Source organism: Chiloscyllium plagiosum, unplaced genomic scaffold, assembly GCF_037043375.1.
Source record: "Chiloscyllium plagiosum isolate Xiang-an unplaced genomic scaffold, Cpla_swu_hap1 HiC_scaffold_33, whole genome shotgun sequence".
Classification (NCBI taxonomy): Eukaryota; Metazoa; Chordata; class Chondrichthyes; order Orectolobiformes; family Hemiscylliidae; genus Chiloscyllium; species Chiloscyllium plagiosum.
In genome coordinates, this window is record NW_028270171.1 from 360,213 (window position 1) to 380,624 (window position 20,412).

Genomic DNA, 20,412 nt, shown 5'->3' on the forward strand with positions numbered 1-20,412 from the left:
AACCACTGAGCCACTGTGCTGCCTTAACCTATTATTTCTGTCTTAAATACACCTAATGACTTGGCTTCCACAGCTGTCTGCAGCTGTCTGCAGCAATGAGTTCCACAGATTCACAACTGTCTGGCTTAAGAAATCCCTCCTTGCCTTAGTTCTAAAGGATCAACCCTTCATTCAGAGGCTGTGCCCTCAGGTCCTAGTCTCTCCTACTAGTGGAAACAGCTTCTCAGTATTCTGTAAGTTTTAATGGGATTCCCCCTCATCCATCTAGTGCAGACCCAGAGTCATCAATCATTCCTCATGTTACAGGCTGTTCATCCTCAGGATCATTCTTGTAAACCTCCTCTGGACTCCCCCCGTCAAGACAAGCAAACCCTTCCTTGGATTTGGGACCAAACTCTCATGGTTATGCTCAGGGTCATGTGGAAAATGAAACATTTGTGATTAGCAGAGGGTTGGATCTTTTGAGGCTGGGAAGACATATGTTGTGGGGAGGACTGTTCCAATCACTGTTTCCAGCCAAGAGTAAGTCATTAGGTTTCACTTTATTCTGGAATTGGAATATCCTCTGTAAAATGGTAAAGCAATGGTCCAAAAATCATTCATATTAGTTCAGTTTAAATAAAGAAACAAACAAAATCTTAAATTATGAACTTAACCTGTTCTGTCACAGGATTAAATGTGCTGAGTATTTTTAAAGCAAGGGATAGAGAAATATTTCTAATGGCAGTGGAGACTGTTGGTGAACAGAATGTGCTACCTCACTCTGTGATGTTGCTAATTAAGGGTCACACTTAGATAAGGAACAGGATTTGTTGCAAAATTATTGTCTGGCTAAATATTCCTCAGTAAAATGTGTTGCCAAAGTATTTCACGCTGTTCTACTCTATCACAGTCTTAAACATTGCCCTTTTCAACAACAGAGACCAAACCTCAAATACTCAGAGACAAGTGGATTTTGAAATTGCATTGAGATGTAAAGGTTAAACATGATAATTTAGAAAGATCCCGAGCTATTCTGGGAAAGCAGGACAGCAATTTCCAGGAGATCACTCTCCTCAAGGTTTCATTTCTACCTAATCCTTACTTCCTTCCTCTTGAGTTTCTGAGTGTGCTTCTGATTGACACTGAACAGAAGTAGAATAAAAATACAGAACATTTAGAATTTAATATTTGATTTTACAAAAGTGAACATAAACGAAAAAAACAAACAGCAGGAATCTGAAATTCCTGTAGGGGCTCTGCTAATGTTTAAAGATGTAATAATCACAGGTAAAAATAATGCTTGGTCTGCGGAGTTGGTATAGAATTGAAGAGCCTTTAGTTAACAACTGTAAATGACGCGGTGGTGAGCCCTTCTGCTAATTAAACCAAACTCACAGAAATGTTCACCTCATCTCATAATCTGTTAAGGTATGAGTGACAGAGAACTACCCAAATTCTACTATTTAAAGAAAAAAAACAATTTTATTCTTTAAGTCCAAAAGTGAACATTAAGCAACAACTATTTACAACTCTAAGCCTCCTTTGTCTTAAGATTTGTTATTTACCTCCCACTCCATAAAAATAGATTGATCCAATAAAGCCCCTAGTAAATTTACAGCAAATCAATTTTCAAAAGTAGACAGCGACTGTCGCGTCCGGTGTCGATTCTCCTCTGTTTGTAGATCTCCCGTATTCTGTATTCTGCTTCAGTATTCTGCTGCAAAGATGTTTCATATGAAAAAGATACCTTTTAGAGAAAGGGTGTTTGGACAGTCTGTCTGATAATGGCAGGTGGTGCTCTTTCTGCTAACTGTCCAAAATGTTGCTTTTTATACACCAAAACATCAGATTGTCTCATTTGTTTGATCTTCTCAAAACAGTAAAATTCAAATTCGATTGTATTTTAGGATTGGATGCAAGTTTGCTCGCTGAGCTGGAAGGTTCATTTTCAGAGGTTTCGTCCCCATACTAGGTAATATCTTCAGTGAGCCTCTGGAAGCATGGCATTCCAACCAGAACTCTATCAATAAACACAGTGACTTGGAGCCAATTTACCATCCCCTGATAAAAATAACAGGAAATGACATCATCATAGGAAATGACATCACCAATCCAAACATATAATTAGAAAACAGGGGTCATCAGCAGTGCTTCGTCCGGAAGCTCACTGAAGATCATACCTTGTAGGATGACGGAAAGTCTGAAAATGAACCTTGTAGCTCAGCGAGCAAACCTATATCCAACACCACAACCTGAGCTAGAAATCTTCTTAAAACTCACTAATACCTCTGGGCTTTAGTATCTTGGGGCATATATTAAACAGATTGGTTAAATTCAAACTGCTGTGAAAACAACTCGTATCTAGGTTACAACAATATATTACATCTTTCATTTTTCCAGCAAACTCTGACTGCAAGTCAGTCACATGACAGTTACCTGCAAACTCTCACTCACAAAACAGCCTTCATTTTCTCGTAAAGGTACGATATATGCCTTCAGCTTCATAACTCAATTTAAACATTAAACTCTGATCAAGACTAAGTCCAGGGAGCAAATATGTAAAGCCAGTGATCGGGAAACAGAAACAACTATTGCCAAATGCAGATTTTGGAAATTAATTATGAGAACTTCTGTTAGATTTCATTTTGTATCCAACCGAGTGGATTATTATGTTGAGGTAAACATATACAATGACCTTGACACTTGGAGTTACTCAGTTACTCAGAGTCTCAAGTTATTTCTGCTTAAACAGATTAATAATCTTAATATTCCATTGGGATAATGTGCATGCATCCATGATGTATACACAGGCACTTAGTATACACAGACTACAACAGTATACATACAAACCAGGGCCTATATGCATACATTAATACCTCCTTCATACCTATCCTGCCTCATTTCTGTGCAGGTTGCTATTTTCCCAGGTATTGGTGAGCAACTGGATGCTGTCAATTCCCAACCTGAAAGTCCAAATAAGTGTCTGGCAGCTGAAGCTTACTATGGGCTCCTTCAGACTGGACTCCAATCCTCAGTATTTCCGGGCACATTCCATGGGCATTGATCACCCACACACCACTTTTGAGGGAAGTCAGCATCAGAGACACACAGATTGCAGATAGACGCATACTTTAGCTCGCTGGCCAACACCCTAACATCTCGCAGCAGTTTAGATGAAAAAGAAAGTCCTCCTACAATCATGCAACATTTTCCACACCTTGTTTCATTCTTCCCAAGATTTCCTGTTTCAGTGGGAATTTAGGGAGCCCTTTCTCTCTATAGGCTCACAATGATCTGGAATAAGACCCTGCCCAAATCCACTTCAGGAAGGGCTCTAGCAGAGGTGACAGGCAATATTCAATCAAATATGATACTATATCAGATTACAAGCACAAGACCCTGGTCTTTGACCCAACCCCCATGCTGTCTGTCCTCAATATTATTTCCATCCTATCTCTTCCATGAAAAGGTAATGGCCTTAAGTTTCAGTTATGGCTGGACCTTCAATAAGCATGTGTCTTGTTCTGGTCATCAATAAGTCAGGGAGACATTCGGGCCCTCATCAAAGAGAAATTTCTGATTCTAAATGTAATTGAAAAAGGAAAAAGGAAAAACCAAAGAGAGACTTGACTTTTTCAACCTTAAAGGTCATTCAATGAAATTAAATAAATTGCAAGACAAAGCAACAAACCAACAAAAGAAACAGATAAGAATGATGTGTAAATGCTCCCTTTAACTTTCAGAATGATCAATAATGGAACAAACCGTGGAGACTGGGTAGACCTGGATTCATTTCATAACTGATTAATTGCTACAATGGGAATGCATGATTTTTCTGGATGTATGAATAAAGCTGGGTCAACTAGCGTTTGCTGCAATTGTCCTCTGCTTCTTTATCTGGAATAATCTCAGATCTTGGACGCAGGGTATACTATGACACTGAGTTTAATTAGATCCTCAGACACAAAAGAAATGAGAGAAACAGGAGAAAGGTATAACTTTGATGCTTCAGTTTATTTTTGGGACATTTCACAAACAAAGCTCAAACCTTTAAATCCGTGCAAATAATCACAATAGGGTGGGGTCAGTTTCTTTTCCAACAAAAACTTTTGTAGTTTTACATGCGAGGATTCAAAATCCAAAGCTTATGCTTGTTGCATTTGTTCTGCTGAGAGTGGTACATTGGAGTGATCCAGTAAACCAGATTCTGCCAAAAATAGTAACATATAACATCAAAATATTGAACTGTCCATGAAATCAATGTACTGAGGCATTAAACCACTTTACTTGCTGCTTCAATTGTACATACAGAGTTTTAACGTCCAGACTTGTCTCCTCAATTAGTTTCGAAAGTCTGATGCTGGAAAAGCACAGCAGATCAGGCAGCATCTGAGGAGCAGGAGAATCGGTGTTTTGGGCAAGAGTCCTTCATCAGGAATGAACCTTCTGATGCTTCTTCTGCTCCTCAGATGCTGCCTGACCTGCTGTGTTTTTCCAGCATCTCACTCTCGACTCTGATCTCCAGCATCTGCAGTCCTCACTTTCTCCTCAATTAGTTTGTCCTAATTTACCACATCAACTCTTATCCTCTTTACAATCTTAGCAGCATCTCTCACAGTGATTACTGGTCCCAAATAGTGACCACTGGACCTATATAGTTGAAACCTAGTTAAATTGCTAACTCTCTTTGATCATCCCCCACTACAAAGATGAATTTACCCAATAAAAAATATCGAACTGTGGATTCTGTAAATTAGAAATAAAAAGAGAAATTGCTGGGAAAGCTCAGCAGGTCCGGCAGCATCTGTGAAGAGCAAACAGAGTTAACGTTTTGGGTCCTGTGACCCTTCCTCAGAACTGATGGTAGCAAGGGAAGTGTGGGCTTTTATGCAGAAGAGAGGAAAGATAAAGGGGTAAGGAGTAAACAATAGGTGGGGATAGAGTCCAAAGAGAAACACAGTTGGCGGACAAAAGAGTGGATAATGACCTGAATAAGCTATTAATGGAGACTGTAGTGGCTAACAATAGGTTGTGTGTAATAGCAGACTTTGCCTGATGTGTGGGGATGGGGGCTAGAACACAAGGGAGTTCAACCCTGAAAGTTATTGAAATTGATATTAAGTCCAGAAGACTGCAGGGTCTCCAAGTGGAAAATGAGGTGTTGTTCTTCTCGCATAAGCTAAGTTTCACTGGAACACTGTAGTACGCCTGAGACAGAGAAAAAGTTAAAAATCACACAACACCAGGTTATAGTCCAACAGGTTTAATTGGAAACACACTAGCTTTCGGAGTGACGCTCCTTCATCAGGTGATTGTGGAGGGCTCGATCGTAACACAGAATTTATAGCAAAAATTTGCAGTGTGATGTAACTGAAATTATACATTGAAAAATTGATTGTCTGTTAATCAATTGTCTGTTAAGCCTTTCATTTGTTAGAATACAGTGATAGTTTCACTTCTTTCATGTGTAAATCACAAAACCCTTTTTTTAAAAAAGTTGCATTCTCGGGTTAGCTGTTAACAATGGGTTAAAAAAGGGTTTTGTGATTTACACATGAAAGGCTTAACAGACAATTGATTAACAGACAATCAATTTTTCAATGTATAATTTCAGTTACATCACACTGCAAATTGTTGCTATAAATTCTGTGTTATGATCGAGCCCTCCACAATCACCTGATGAAGGAGCGTCACTCTGAAAACTAGTGTGCTTCCAATTAAACCTGTTGGACTATAACCTGGTGTTGTGTGATTTTTAACTTTGTACACCCCAGTCCAACACCGGCATCTCCAAATCATTAGACAGAGAAGTTGGCAAGGGTACAGGATGGGGTGTTGAAGTGGCAGGCAACTGGAAGCTCCAAACACTAACACAGGTTACAGCCCCTCCAACATTTGGCAGCCTGAGCCCATTATCTCTTTTGCAAATCCCAGTCTTTCACATGTTATTGCCTACAGAGTTTCCGTTACCTCCACCTGCCGCTGGCTTTAGTCCCACATTTCCTGATAATTCCAGTAGCTGCTGTTGGAAATTGACTTCCCTGTTTCCCAACACAAAGGCCACCACAATGGGATGTGAGACCTAACAGAAAAAACAACGCATCTAGAATCTGTTCTCACGTAAGTATGAAAGGATAGGTTCCACGTCAGGTTATGATAGGGGTCGACAGCAGGAATACACCCAGGTCCAGGAACATGTAACAGACACCAATGTAAACTCCTGGTCTGATTGGTCCAGCATGTAATCACCATGACACTGAAATACGACTGGGCACTGGCTCACGCGCCTGAGCGGCTTTTTGTTCGAAGATTTCTTTTATACCTTACCTCTCTGATGCACATAACTCAGGAATTCTATCAGGGTCTGAAGTATATTTTCATCAACTGAATGTAGTGGATTACCTTAAAGTGAAAAAATAATGTCAGGTATTACAACATAATAAGATCTCATTGATTCTGTTATTCCAGTTAACAAAGCAACTCCCAACATGCTGCAGAATTATCACCCCATTAATACAGAGCTCAGTATAATTTACATCTGCCAGCCTCCTCTCCTGTCACTGTCATTCCCCCGAAATACCCTACCCATCACTGTCACTCCCCCTGAAATACCCTACCCATCACCGTCACTCCCCCGAAATACCCTACCCGTCACCGTCACTCCCCCTGAAATATCCTACCCGTCACCGTCATTCCCCCTGAAATACCCTACCCGTCACTGTCATTCCCCCTGAAATACCCTACCTATCACCGTCGCTCCCCCGAAATACCCTACCCATCACCGTCGCTCCCCCTGAAATACCCTACCCATCACCGTCACTCCCCCTGAAATACCCTACCCATCACTGTCACTTCCCCTGAAATACCCTACCCATCACCGTCACTCCCCCTGAAATACCCTACCCATCACTGTCACTCCCCCTGAAATACCCTACCCATCACCATCACTCCCCCTGAAATACCCTACCCATCACCGTCACTCCCCCTGAAATACCCTACCCATCACCATCACTGCCCCTGAAATACCCTACCCATCACCATTACTCCCCCTGAAATACCCTACCCATCACTGTCACTTGCCCTGAAATACCCTACCCATCACTGTCACTCCCCCTGAAATACCCTACCCATCACCTTCACGGCCCCTGAAATACCCTACCCATCACTGCCACTCCCCCTGAAATACCCTACCCATCACTGTCACTCCCCCTGAAATACCCTACCCATCACTGTCACTCCCCCTGAAATACCCTACCCATCACTGTCACTCCCCCTGAAATACCCTACCCATCACCGTCACTCCCCCTGAAATACCCTACCCGTCACCCCCCCCTGAAATACCCTACCCATCACCATCACTCCCCCTGAAATACCTTGCCCATCACTGTCACTCCCCCTGAAATACCCTACCCTTCACTATAACTCTCCATGAAATACCTATATAATATAAGGTATAGGAGCAGAATTGGATCATTCAACCCATCAAGTCTGCTCTACCTTTTGATCATGGCTGATGTATTTCTCAACCCTATTCACTCGCTTTCTCTCCATGCACCCTGTACTTATCAGGAGTCTATCTCGCTCTGTCTTAATATATTCAATGACTTGGCCACCACAGTCCTCTTTGGCAATGAGTTCCACAGATTAATCATCCTCTGGCTGAAGGAGTTCCACCTCATCTTAGACTAAAGGGTCATCCCTTCACCCTAAGGTTGTGCTTTTGTGTCATAGTCTCTTTTCTTGGTGGAACCATCTTGTCCATGTCCACTCTAACCAGACCTCTCAGTATTTTGTAAGTTTCAAAGAGATTTCCATACCCCCACCACCCCATCCTTCTAATCTCCAGACCTTCAACCGCTCCTTATATAACAAAGACTTCATCTCTGGGAAGATTCTTGTAAACTTCCTCTGGGCCTTCTTCAAGGCTAGCACAACCTTCCATAGCTACAATATTCCAATTGTGATCTGATCCTGCAGCAATATGTCATTGCTGTTGTATTTTAGCCCTCTTAAAATTAATGTGGACATTTCATTTGCCTTCCCAATTGCCTAGTGAACCTGCATGTTAACTTCAAGAGAATTCCAAACTCTCAAGTGCCTTTGTGCTACAGATTTCTGTAGTAACTATTTTCCATTTAGAAACTAGTCTATACCTTTATTCTGGGCTGAAAATGTGTTGCTGGAAAAGCGCAGCAGGTCAGGCAGCATCCAAGGAACAGGAGAATCGACGTTTCGGGCATAAGCCCTTCTTCAGGAATCTTTATTCTTCCTACCAAAGTGCATAACCTCATGATTCCTCACATTGTATTCTATCTGCAACTTATTTTCCCCTTCTCCTAGCCTTTCTTACGCTTCCCAGCTTCCACAACACCACCAGTCCCTCCACCTACCTTTGAGTCATCTTCAATTTAGCAACAAAACCTCAGTTCCTTTGTCCAGATCATTAATGTATAACATGAATAGCTGTGGTCCTAACATTGATCCCTGTGGAACTTCACACATCACTGGCTGCCATCTGAAAAAGAGCCTTCCATCCTCACTCTCTGCCTTCTGCCAATCCTCTATCCATGCTAGTACCTTGTATCTAACATCATGGGCTCATTTCTTACTTAGCAGCCTCCTGTGCAGCATCTTGTCAAAGGCCTTCTGGAAATCCAAATAAATCACATTCACTGGCTCTCCTTCATCTAATTTGCTTGTTACTTCCTCAAAGAATACTAACAGATTTGTCAGGCATGATGTCCCCTTGATGAAGCCGTGCTGATTCAGCACTTGCAAATACTCTACAATCCTAGCCTTAATAATGGACTCTGAAATCTTACTAACAACTGAGGTCAGGCTAATCAGCCTATAATTTCCTGTCTTCTGCCTCCCTCTTCTTAAACAAAAATGTTACATTGGCCATTCTCAAGTGCTCTGGGTCCTTCCTGGACTCCAATGATTCCTGAAAGATCACCACCAATGCCTCTATAATCCCCTCAGTAATCACCTTCAAAACTCTGGGGTGTAGTTTGTTTGGTCTGGGTGATTTATCCACCATCAGACCTTTTAGCTTCTCCAGCATCTTGTCCTGAGTGATGGCCACTACATTCACCTCTTCCTTCTGACTCTCTTGAAATTCTGACATCCTTTTGCTGACATTTACTGGTGCAAATTACCTCTTCAGTTCTTCTGCCTTTTGTTCTCCATTACTACAACTTTACCCCTCACTGCAACTCTCTCTGAAATACCCTACCTCTGACTGTAGCTCCCTCTGAAATATTACCCTCTGAAATAATGCCCAGACTCTTGGTTTTTGATTTGTTTAACACTTTAAAGTTTTCTCAGTTTATTAAAGTTATTTCAATGTTGAAGCTTGTTGAAGTGTAAATCTTGTAACTTCTAGGATTTAAAAAAAAATTGCATGTTATAGGCTGAGCCCACAACTGAGCAGAGTCTCTCAGTTCCTCTGAACCACAATGAAGGCCTCCCTCTGCCCTTCAATCCCTCTGACTCACCTGCAGGCTTCCCTCAGTCCCTCATGTTTCCTGTCTACACCCACATTGAGAAGAGGGATGGCAGTTCAGGTCTGTGCTGGTTCACACCACGACAAGGACACAATAAAAATATCAATAAACTGTTCTTACTGGAACTTGTGACAGCTGATTTGTAATTGTCATCGAAGGTATCTCTCTTTCCAGCGAGACCCCCTTTGTCATTCAGTGATCTGTGACCATTCGCTGCATCTTAAAGTAAAGATACTGTACTGAGTTCATTCACTGAAAATAAAACACCAAAAACCAACAAGACTTCTACTAACAGATCTAACACATCCCCGTGCTCAATATTTCCAAATCAACCTGTTCAGAGATATTATGACATACTATTGGAACAGGTGGGACTTCACCCTAGGCCTCCTTCCCCAGAGGTTGGGATACTACCACTATACCTCTTCTGCGTACCCTGGAGATAGTGAATTGAAGAAGGTATGAATGAGGAAATGATAAATGAGTGAGGAAGAAAGAGAGAGTGTGAGAGGGTGAGTGATGAAAGGAGAGGGTAATTGACAGAGGCAGGAAGTGGAGGAGGGAGAGTGGAGGGAAGTGTGAATGAGGGAGGAGAGGATGAGGAGAGGGTGATTGTGAGGGAGGGAAAGTGTAAGGGAGAGAGAGAGTTTGAGTCAGGGAGGAGAGAGAGGGAGGGAGGTGTCTCCTTCTGATAAATTTGACTGTCACCCATTTGCATATTTAACGACCCTACAGCTACCTTGTAGCCTATGATTTTAAGCAGCATCAAATTGAGGCGCCAGCAATTCCCCAGCCACCCACTTCACAAATTCCTGAGTAAAACATTAAAATGGGCCAAAACTAAATTTATTTCAAATTAAATGGGGATATTTTAAAAACTTAAAACTTTCCAATTCTGAAGTAAAATAAAATTACATTCTAAGCAATAGCTCGAATTGAATACTAACCATTCATTCATGCAAAGTAAATTCCAAACTTCCTACACATTCAAATACACAATGCCAGGATCTCAATGGCATGGGTTTGGAATGTTAGCTCTGTTTCTCACTCTACAGGGACTGCTTGTCCATTCAGTGATTCCAGAATTTTCTGCCTATATTTCAGATTTAGAGCATCTTTAACATTTTGCACTTTGCAGTAGCTCTTTGAGTTACATCAGGTACCTCTTCAGGACCTAAGCAGATAAACTCAATTAATGACTTGGTCTTCTATATGATAATCCAGACTCTCTCTCAATGCACCATTTATAAAACAGAAATTCTCCTACTGTCCTCAATCTGAAAAACACAATGACCATTAGCAGATTATCTAGACAGTTCCTCTCTCCCTCTTAGTGGATCTGCTACACTTCAACATAATTGATTGACTGTGAAATACTTTCACATGTTAGATGGAGAATGCAAGGTACAAATAAATTCAATTTCCTTTTGTGAAATTTCTCTTGACTAAAGGACCCACATCATCAAACATCAAATTAGAGGTTTTCCTACAGTCAGCCACATTTAGGGGATGATCAGGATGGGGTCTGAGGTGATGACACCTTTACTTACGTGGACCTAACAGGTATCCAGCACTGTTCAATGTCCAACCTCTCTTGTCTTTAGGCTGAAAAAGACATTATACCGATTAACCTTTCAATTTATTTTGCTTTCATAATGGATAACTTGCTTGTTTTTCAACCAGTAATTTACTGTTTCTGCACAAGTCAGTAACACATAAAAAAATTTTTGAGACAGCCCAACCTGTCAGGAGACCCAAAGAGAAATCCCTCCACACCTTTACAGATCAGTAGTAAATAATCCAACTACTAGTAAATAATCCAAGGAGAGTGACCAGCTCTGCAAAAGCTCATCTCTTTAGCTGTCCCATCTCAGCATTCTCTACGTAGACAGCTCTTGCTCCAGAATCTCCTTCCACAGACAGATCACAATAAGAGTAACCTCCAAATCTGGGTTTTGCATGATTAGACAAATCCAACCATTGCTCCCACACTGAAGATCCTATGTGATATAGACGAACTAGCCTGACAAGTTGTCTCTGCTACCAATGAGGATGAGCATGTGGAAGGGTGACTAGTTAGCTCTGTTATAAAGTTGGAATTGCTGCTGTTTATGGAGAATCAGTGAGGATCCAGGGGTTACGATTACAATGAGAAAGGGTGAATTTAAAAGTTATCACAGATGGATATGATTCTTTCTATCCAAAGCTGTGCAGGTTAGGTGTATTGGCCATGCCAAATTGTCCATAGTGTTCAGGGATGTGTAGGTTAGGGTGAATTGGCCATGCCAAATTGACCATAGTGTTCAGGGATGTGTAGGTTAGGGTGTATTGGCCATGCCAAATTGTCCATAGTGTTCAGGGATGTGTAGGTTAGGTGTATTGGCCATGCCAAATTGTCCATAGTGTTCAGGGATGTGTAGGTTAGGTGTATTGGCCATGCCAAATTGTCCATAGTGTTCAGGGATGTGCAGGTTAGGTGTATTGGCCATGCCAAATTGTCCATAGTGTTCAGGGATGTGCAGGTTAGGGTGTATTGGCCATGCCAAATTGTCCATAGTGTTCAGGGATGTGTAGGTTAGGTGTATTGGCCATGCCAAATTGTCCATAGTGTTCAGGGATGTGTAGGTTAGGGTGTATTGGCCATGCCAAATTGTCCATAGTGTTCAGGGATGTGTAGGTTAGGGTGAATTGGCATTGCAAAATTGTCCATAGTGTTCAGGGATGTGTCGGTTCGGGTGAATTGGCCATGCCAAATTGTCCATAGTGTTCAGGGATGTGTAGGTTAGGTGCATTAGTCCGTGAGTAAATGTAAATTAATAGGGTAGGAGAATGGGTCTGGGTGGGTTACTCTTTGGAGGGTTGGTGTGGACTTGGTGGGCCGTAGGGCCAGTTTCAACACTGTAGGGATTCTATTTCTATATAAATCTACAGATGACCTGATAGTAATAAGTCATTGAGGGAAAAATCAGAGAATGTTCCCACTTTCAAACATTCACATCCACATTTTAAAGATTTTTGTTTCAATTGACATTACTCCAGGCAGAGGAACATCAAATGTAGGCTGATCTCCCCCTCCAGAAAAACTCACTCGCACCCCAATTAATCCAATTTAGTTCCATCAAAATTGCTTTGAAGCATAAAGATAATTACCATGATCACTAAGCCAAAACTTTCGGTCACTAATCCACAAAGTATCAAAGACATACAGATCAGGGTCCTGTCTTTATACATCTAAAAGAGAAAAGAAAGAATATTACATGTTATAGAATATAAAATGAGAGGCACCTGTGTTTCATACTGGGCTTGTGTCAGGCAGGAGTGAAGCTGCCTCAGCAAGATCGTCTGTTACCTCTTCCAGTGCCTCTAACCCAGTCAACGTTCCATTTACAAGTATTGGTAATCAAAAGAAACATGTTAAAGCATTTTAACATTGGCATTAAATTTGAATATTGAAACAGTTGGCGGATTTGCTTTAAATGTTTAATGTTTTCTCCCCACAGTATTGGTCAATTCACCAACAAATAGTGAGGAGGAAGTTGGTGAAGGACAAGTGCAGGGAATGAGGGGGAACATGAGGTTTGATGAGGGAGAATAGTGGTAAGGGATAATGCAGAGAATAGGGTGAGGGGGTTATAGGGTAGCGTGAGGGAGTTACAAGCGGACATGAGAGGGATATGTGTGGAGTAGGAAGTTGGGGTGAAGTTGAGGGGACAGTTAGGGCAATAAAGTGAGGGACACAGTGAGGGAGGGGCAAAACAGTGAGGGAGACAGTGAGGGAGGGTGCAATACAGCGAGGGAGACAGTGAGGGAGGGGGCAATACAGTGAGGGAGACAGTGAGGGAGGGGGAAATACAGCGAGGGAGACAGTGTGGGAGACAATGAGGGAGGGGGAACTACAGTGAGGAAGACAGTGAGGGAGACAGTGAGGGAGGGGGCAATACAGCGAGGGAGACAGTGAGGGAGACAGTGAGGGAGGGGGCAATACAGAGGGAGAGACATTGAGGGAGGGGGCAATACAGTGAGGGAGACAGTGAGGGAGGGGGCAATACAGCAAGGGAGACAGTGAGGGAGACAGTGAGGGAGGGGGCAACACAGTGAGGGAGACAGTGAGGAAGGGGGCAATACAGCGAGGGAGACAGTGAGGGAGGGGGAAATACAGCGAGGGAGACAGTGTGGGAGACAATGAGGGAGGGGGAACTACAGTGAGGAAGACAGTGAGGGAGACAGTGAGGGAGGGGGCAATACAGCGAGGGAGACAGTGAGGGAGACCGTGAGGGAGGGGGCAACACAGCGAGGGAGACAGTGAGGGAGGGGGCAATACAGCGAGGGAGACAGTGAGGGAGGGGGAAATACAGCAAGGGAGACAGTGTGGGAGACAATGAGGGAGGGGGAACTACAGTGAGGAAGACAGTGAGGGAGACAGTGAGGGAGGGGGCAATACAGCGAGGGAGACAGTGAGGGAGACAGTGAGGGAGGGGCCAATACAGTGAGGGAGACAGTGAGGGAGACAGTGAGGGAGGGGCCAATACAGTGAGGGAGACAGTGAGGGAGGGGGCAATACAGAGGGAGAGACAGTGAGGGAGGGGGCAATACAGTGAGGGAGACAGTGAGGGAGGGGGCAATACAGCGAGGGAGACAGTGAGGGAGACAGTGAGGGAGGGGGCAACACAGCGAGGGAGACAGTGAGGGAGGGGGCAATACAGCGAGGGAGACAGTGAGGGAGGGGGAAATACAGCGAGGGAGACAGTGTGGGAGACAATGAGGGAGGGGGAACTACAGTGAGGAAGACAGTGAGGGAGACAGCGAGGGAGGGGGCAATACAGCGAGGGAGACAGTGAGGGAGACAGTGAGGGAGGGGCCAATACAGTGAGGGAGACAGTGAGGGAGACAGTGAGGGAGGGGCCAATACAGTGAGGGAGACAGTGAGGGAGGGGGCAATACAGAGGGAGAGACAGTGAGGGAGGGGGCAATACAGTGAGGGAGACAGTGAGGGAGGGGGCAATACAGCGAGGGAGACAGTGAGGGAGACAGTGAGGGAGGGGGCAACACAGCGAGGGAGACAGTGAGGGAGGGGGCAATACAGCGAGGGAGACAGTGAGGGAGGGGGCAATACAGCAAGGGAGACAGTGGGGGAGGGGGAAATACAGTGAGGAAGACAGTGAGGGAGACAGTGAGGGAGGGGGCAATACAGTGAGGGAGACAGTGAGGGAGACAGTGAGGGAGACAGTGAGGGAGGGGCCAATACACTGAGGGAGACAGTGAGGGAGGGGGCAATACAGAGGGAGAGACAGTGAGGGAGGGGGCAATACAGTGAGGGAGACAGTGAGGGAGGGGGCAATACAGCGAGGGAGACAGTGAGGGAGACAGTGAGGGAGGGGGCAACACAGCGAGGGAGACAGTGAGGGAGGGGGCAATACAGCGAGGGAGACAGTGAGGGAGGGGGCAATACAGCAAGGGAGACAGTGAGGGAGGGGGAAATACAGTGAGGAAGACAGTGAGGGAGACAGTGAGGGAGGGGCCAATACAGCGAGGGAGACAGTGAGGGAGACAGTGAGGGAGGGGGCAATACAGTGAGGGAGACAGTGAGGGAGGGGGCAATACAGAGGGAGACACAGTGAGGGAGGGGGCAATACAGTGAGGGAGACAGTGAGGGAGGTGGCAATACAGCGAGGGAGACAGTGAGGGAGACAGTGAGGGAGGGGGCAACACAGCGAGGGAGACAGTGAGGGAGGGCGCAATACAGCGAGGGAGACAGTGAGGGAGGGGCTAATACAGCGAGGGAGACAGTGAGGGAGACAGTGAGGGAGGGGCCAATACAGTGAGGGAGACAGTGAGGGAGGGGGCAATACAGAGGGAGAGACAGTGAGGGAGCGGGCAATACAGTGAGGGAGACAGTGAGGGAGGGGGCAATACAGCGAGGGAGACAGTGAGGGAGACAGTGAGGGAGGGGGCAACACAGCGAGGGAGACAGTGAGGGAGGGGGCAATACAGCGAGGGAGACAGTGAGGGAGGGGCTAATACAGTGAGGGAGACAGTGAGGGAGACAGTGAGGGAGGGGGCAATACAGTGAGGGAGACAGTGAGGGAGACAGTGAGGGAGGGGCCAATACAGTGAGGGAGACAGTGAGGGAGACAGTGAGGGAGGGGCCAATACAGTGAGGGAGACAGTGAGGGAGGGGCCAATATAGTGAGGGAGACAGTGAGGGAGGGGCCAATACAGTGAGGGAGACAGTGAGGGAGAGGCCAATACAGCGAGGGAGACAGTGAGGGAGGGGCCAATACAGTGAGGGAGACAGTGAGGGAGGGGCCAATACAGTGAGGGAAACAGTGAGGGAGGGGGCAATACAGTGAGGGAGACAGTGAGGGAGACAGTGAGGGAGGGGGCAATACAGTGAGGGAGACAGTGAGGGAGACAGTGAGGGAGGGGCCAATACAGTGAGGGAGACAGTGAGGGAGACAGTGAGGGAGGGGCCAATACAGTGAGGGAGACAGTGAGGGAGGGCCAATATAGTGAGGGAGACAGTGAGGGAGGGGCCAATACAGTGAGGGAGACAGTGAGGGAGACAGTGAGGGAGGGGGCAATACTGCGAGGGAGACAGTGAGGGAGACAGTGAGGGAGGGGGCAATACAGCGAGGGAGACAGTGAGGGAGGGGGCAATACAGCGAGGGAGACAGTGAGGGAGGGGGCAATACAGCGAGGGAGACAGTGAGGGAGGGGGCAATACAGCGAGGGAGACAGTGAGGGAGACAGTGAGGGAGGGCCAATATAGTGAGGGAGACAGTGAGGGAGGGGCCAATACAGTGAGGGAGACAGTGAGGGAGGGGCCAATACAGTGAGGGAGACAGTGAGGGAGACAGTGAGGGAGGGGGCAATACTGCGAGGGAGACAGTGAGGGAGACAGTGAGGGAGGGGGCAATACAGCGAGGGAGACAGTGAGGGAGGGGGCAATACAGCGAGGGAGACAGTGAGGGAGGGGGCAATACAGCGAGGGAGACAGTGAGGGAGGGGGCAATACAGCGAGGGAGACACTGAGGGAGGGGGCAATACAGTGAGGGAGGCAGTGAGGGAGGGGGCAATACTGCGAGGGAGACAGTGAGGGAGACAGTGATGGAGACAGTGAGGGAGACAGTGAGGGTGGGGGCAATACTGTGAGGGCGACAGCGAGGGAGGGGGCAATACTGCGAGGGAGACAGTGAGGGAGACAGCGAGGGCGACAGCGAGGGCGACAGTGAGGGCGACAGTGAGGGCGACAGTGAGGGAGGGGGCAATACTGCGAGGGAGACAGTGAGGGCGACAGTGAGGGAGACAGTGAGGGAGACAGTGAGGGAGGGGGCAATACTGCGAGGGAGACAGCGAGGGCGACAGCGAGGGCGACAGCGAGGGCGACAGTGAGGGAGGGGGCAATACTGTGAGGGAGACAGTGAGGGAGGGGCCAATACAGTGAGGGAGACAGTGAGGGAGACAGTGAGGGAGGGGGCAATACTGCGAGGGAGACAGCGAGGGCGACAGCGAGGGCGACAGCGAGGGCGACAGCGAGGGCGACAGTGAGGGATGGGGCAATACTGCGAGGGAGACAGTGAGGGAGACAGTGAGGGCGACAGTGAGGGAGGGTGCAATACTGCGAGGGAGACAGTGAGGGAGACAGTGAGGGAGGGGGCAATACTGCGAGGGAGACAGCGAGGGAGACAGCGAGGGAGACAGCGAGGAAGACAGCGAGGGCGACAGTGAGGGAGGGTGCAATACTGCGAGGGAGACAGTGAGGGAGACAGTGAGGGAGGGGGCAATACTGCGAGGGAGACAGCGAGGGAGACAGCGAGGGCGACAGCGAGGGCGACAACGAGGGCGACAGTGAGGGAGACAGTGAGGGAGACAGCGAGGGAGACAGTGAGGGAGGGGGCAATACAGCGAGGGAGACAGTGAGGGAGGGGGCAATACAGCGAGGGAGACAGTGAGGGAGGGGGCAATACAGCGAGGGAGACACTGAGGGAGGGGGCAATACAGTGAGGGAGGCAGTGAGGGAGGGGGCAATACTGCGAGGGAGACAGTGAGGGAGACAGTGATGGAGACAGTGAGGGAGACAGTGAGGGTGGGGGCAATACTGTGAGGGCGACAGCGAGGGAGGGGGCAATACTGCGAGGGAGACAGTGAGGGAGACAGCGAGGGCGACAGCGAGGGCGACAGTGAGGGCGACAGTGAGGGCGACAGTGAGGGAGGGGGCAATACTGCGAGGGAGACAGTGAGGGCGACAGTGAGGGAGACAGTGAGGGAGACAGTGAGGGAGGGGGCAATACTGCGAGGGCGACAGCGAGGGCGACAGCGAGGGCGACAGCGAGGGCGACAGTGAGGGAGGGGGCAATACTGTGAGGGAGACAGTGAGGGAGGGGCCAATACAGTGAGGGAGACAGTGAGGGAGACAGTGAGGGAGGGGGCAATACTGCGAGGGAGACAGCGAGGGCGACAGCGAGGGCGACAGCGAGGGCGACAGCGAGGGCGACAGTGAGGGATGGGGCAATACTGCGAGGGAGACAGTGAGGGAGACAGTGAGGGCGACAGTGAGGGAGGGTGCAATACTGCGAGGGAGACAGCGAGGGAGACAGCGAGGGAGACAGCGAGGAAGACAGCGAGGGCGACAGTGAGGGAGGGTGCAATACTGCGAGGGAGACAGTGAGGGAGACAGTGAGGGAGGGGGCAATACTGCGAGGGAGACAGCGAGGGAGACAGCGAGGGCGACAGCGAGGGCGACAACGAGGGCGACAGTGAGGGAGACAGTGAGGGAGACAGTGAGGGAGACAGTGAGGGAGGGGGCAATACTGCGAGGGAGACAGCGAGGGCGACAGCGAGGGCGACAGCGAGGGCGACAGTGAGGGCGACAGTGAGGGCGACAGTGAGGGAGACAGTGAGGGAGACAGTGAGGGAGACAGCGAGGGCGACAGCGAGGGCGACAGTGAGGGAGGGGGCAATACTGCGAGGGAGACAGTGAGGGCGACAGTGAGGGAGACAGTGAGGGAGGGGGCAATACTGCGAGGGAGACAGTGAGGGCGACAGTGAGGGAGACAGTGAGGAAAGAACAATGGCCTTGATGCTCCAAGAGCAGAGTGAGACAGACAATATTCTCCGTCACTGAAGGGGCAGCGCTCTGACAGCCTGTGGTTTCAAATAAACCTGCTGGACTATAGCTTGGTCACGTGAGTTTTGGCTTTGTCCACCTCAGTCCAACATCAGCACCTCCACATCAGACCTTCTGTTAATCATTATCCAAATTTCAAGCATGATAATAATGGTCACCATAGCCCTTTGGAATTCCAAAACTCAATGAGGTATGAAGGGTCTAACTCCAAGCTCAATTTTCATCACCATTTTGAATCCAGATAACTCAATGTCTCAGTGTTAAATGTTCTCCTGAGAAAAGCAACAACTTTGGTTAAATAAAATCAGCTGATTTTTCTATTCTTCTGTCAACTTGCACTTCTGCTGCAGTCACCATTATGCCTCTCTGAAACAAGCAACCTCATATACCAGCCCGAATCCAGACACACACATACACAGTTTGTAATGACACTGAGCTGATGCAAGAACAGCAATTAGAAACATCTGACATAAATACTCAAATGTATTAAAATAATTTTACCTTTATCCGGAGGAAGAAAAATACTGAAGATTATTTTCCTAAGTTTAAAATAATTACACGAAAAATGTGATTTGTCAAACAATAGCTTCAACTATAGTCTAGTGCGAAGCCCAGCCACAAAGTTCTGAGTTGCAATGTACGAATATGTGAGAAAAACGAGAGAAGCGTATTTATCTGTGGAAAAGAAATAGCGTCCTCATTATGTTTTTTTTACGTAAATGCATTCAAATTTTGAACAGCATAAAAGCCTCATCATTAAAGCATGTGCGATGTTTCAGCTATAATCTCTGACAGGGAAATGGAGGTAATTACTAATAATTGACTGGTGTTCATGCTGGAGGTTAACAGGAAAGTGTTTTTTTTTAAAAGAAGTTTTTTTCGGTAAGCTGGAGGAGGATGAGGATCAGTGTCAAAATGTGTCAGAATCGTCACAATGATTATAAATTGCAGAGTAGAGTCAGACCAAAGTAGAAATAAAAGGGAGCTTTGTTCAAATATGGAACTAAAATGAAAAGTCACAAAGAAAACCAGTGAAAAGGGCGAAATGGAATGTGCAGTGAATGAAAGTTGTGGAGAAACAGGGAAATGAAAACCTAATGACAGAAGAAAACCAAAAAGCAAACCACATAAGAAAATAAACAGATTCTGAAAATTATTAAACAATGAAATAAGAAAAAAGGATCTATAAAACTGAATGATTAAACAGGGGAAAAGAAGCAAAATGAAAGATAAAGAATAATCGAGATAAAATACAACAAAACAGAAGATCGTGAAACAAAAGAGGAAAGAATTTTCATGTTTCATAAAGAAAAAAAACAGAATTCAATGAAAAGTAATTCCTAGTTAACCCAAAATTAAAACATTCCGTAAGAAATAATGTTAATAGGAAAAATCTGATTGTATAAATCAAACCGATGAAAAACAGACAGTTATAGTCAGTGCAACAGAACAATGTAGCTCAGAATACTATGTGTGACTTTAGAGTAGATACAGTGTTCTTGGGGCTAAGTGAGTGGGGGCAGTAAGGTATGAAGCTGGGAGATATGAAGTTTTGGTCATTAAGGAGGATGAGGAAAAGGCTAGTTGTGGCCTCTCAAGGCTAGTTTTGGAAATACTTTCACTCACTTGGTCACACAGCAATCTCTCAATTACCTCTCACTGCCCAAATATCCAATTGTCTCTTCCTCCCCTCAGCACTGTCAATCCGTGTGATACAAATAGGTGGAAGTGAGGACTGCAGATGCTGGAGATCAGAGTCCATCACAATTTGGACCAAACTCACTACCAGTCACATCT

The 20,412-nt window shown here is 46.2% G+C and overlaps 1 protein-coding gene across 5 annotated transcripts in view; it reads right to left on the reverse strand.

Moving 5' to 3' along the window:
- Positions 1–3,976: 3,976 nt before the first annotated feature.
- LOC122542420 (galanin peptides-like) overlaps positions 3,977–20,412 on the reverse strand; it is a 90,009-nt gene continuing 73,573 nt past the window's right edge. For 4 of the 5 annotated variants that reach the window (XM_087978148.1, XM_087978147.1, XM_087978144.1 and 1 more), the window contains 5 exons: positions 12,639–12,719; positions 11,039–11,093; positions 9,609–9,707; positions 6,310–6,384; positions 3,977–4,189 (listed from right to left, as the gene is read on the reverse strand). In XM_087978148.1, the coding sequence (XP_087834274.1) occupies positions 4,128–4,189; positions 6,310–6,384; positions 9,609–9,707; positions 11,039–11,093; positions 12,639–12,719 (372 nt within the window). In that variant the 3' untranslated portion in view covers positions 3,977–4,127. Of the gene's footprint in view, positions 4,190–6,309; positions 6,385–9,608; positions 9,708–11,038; positions 11,094–12,638; positions 12,720–19,116; positions 19,350–20,412 lie in introns of those variants that run through there. The other variant, XM_043680110.2, reaches the window with a different exon arrangement.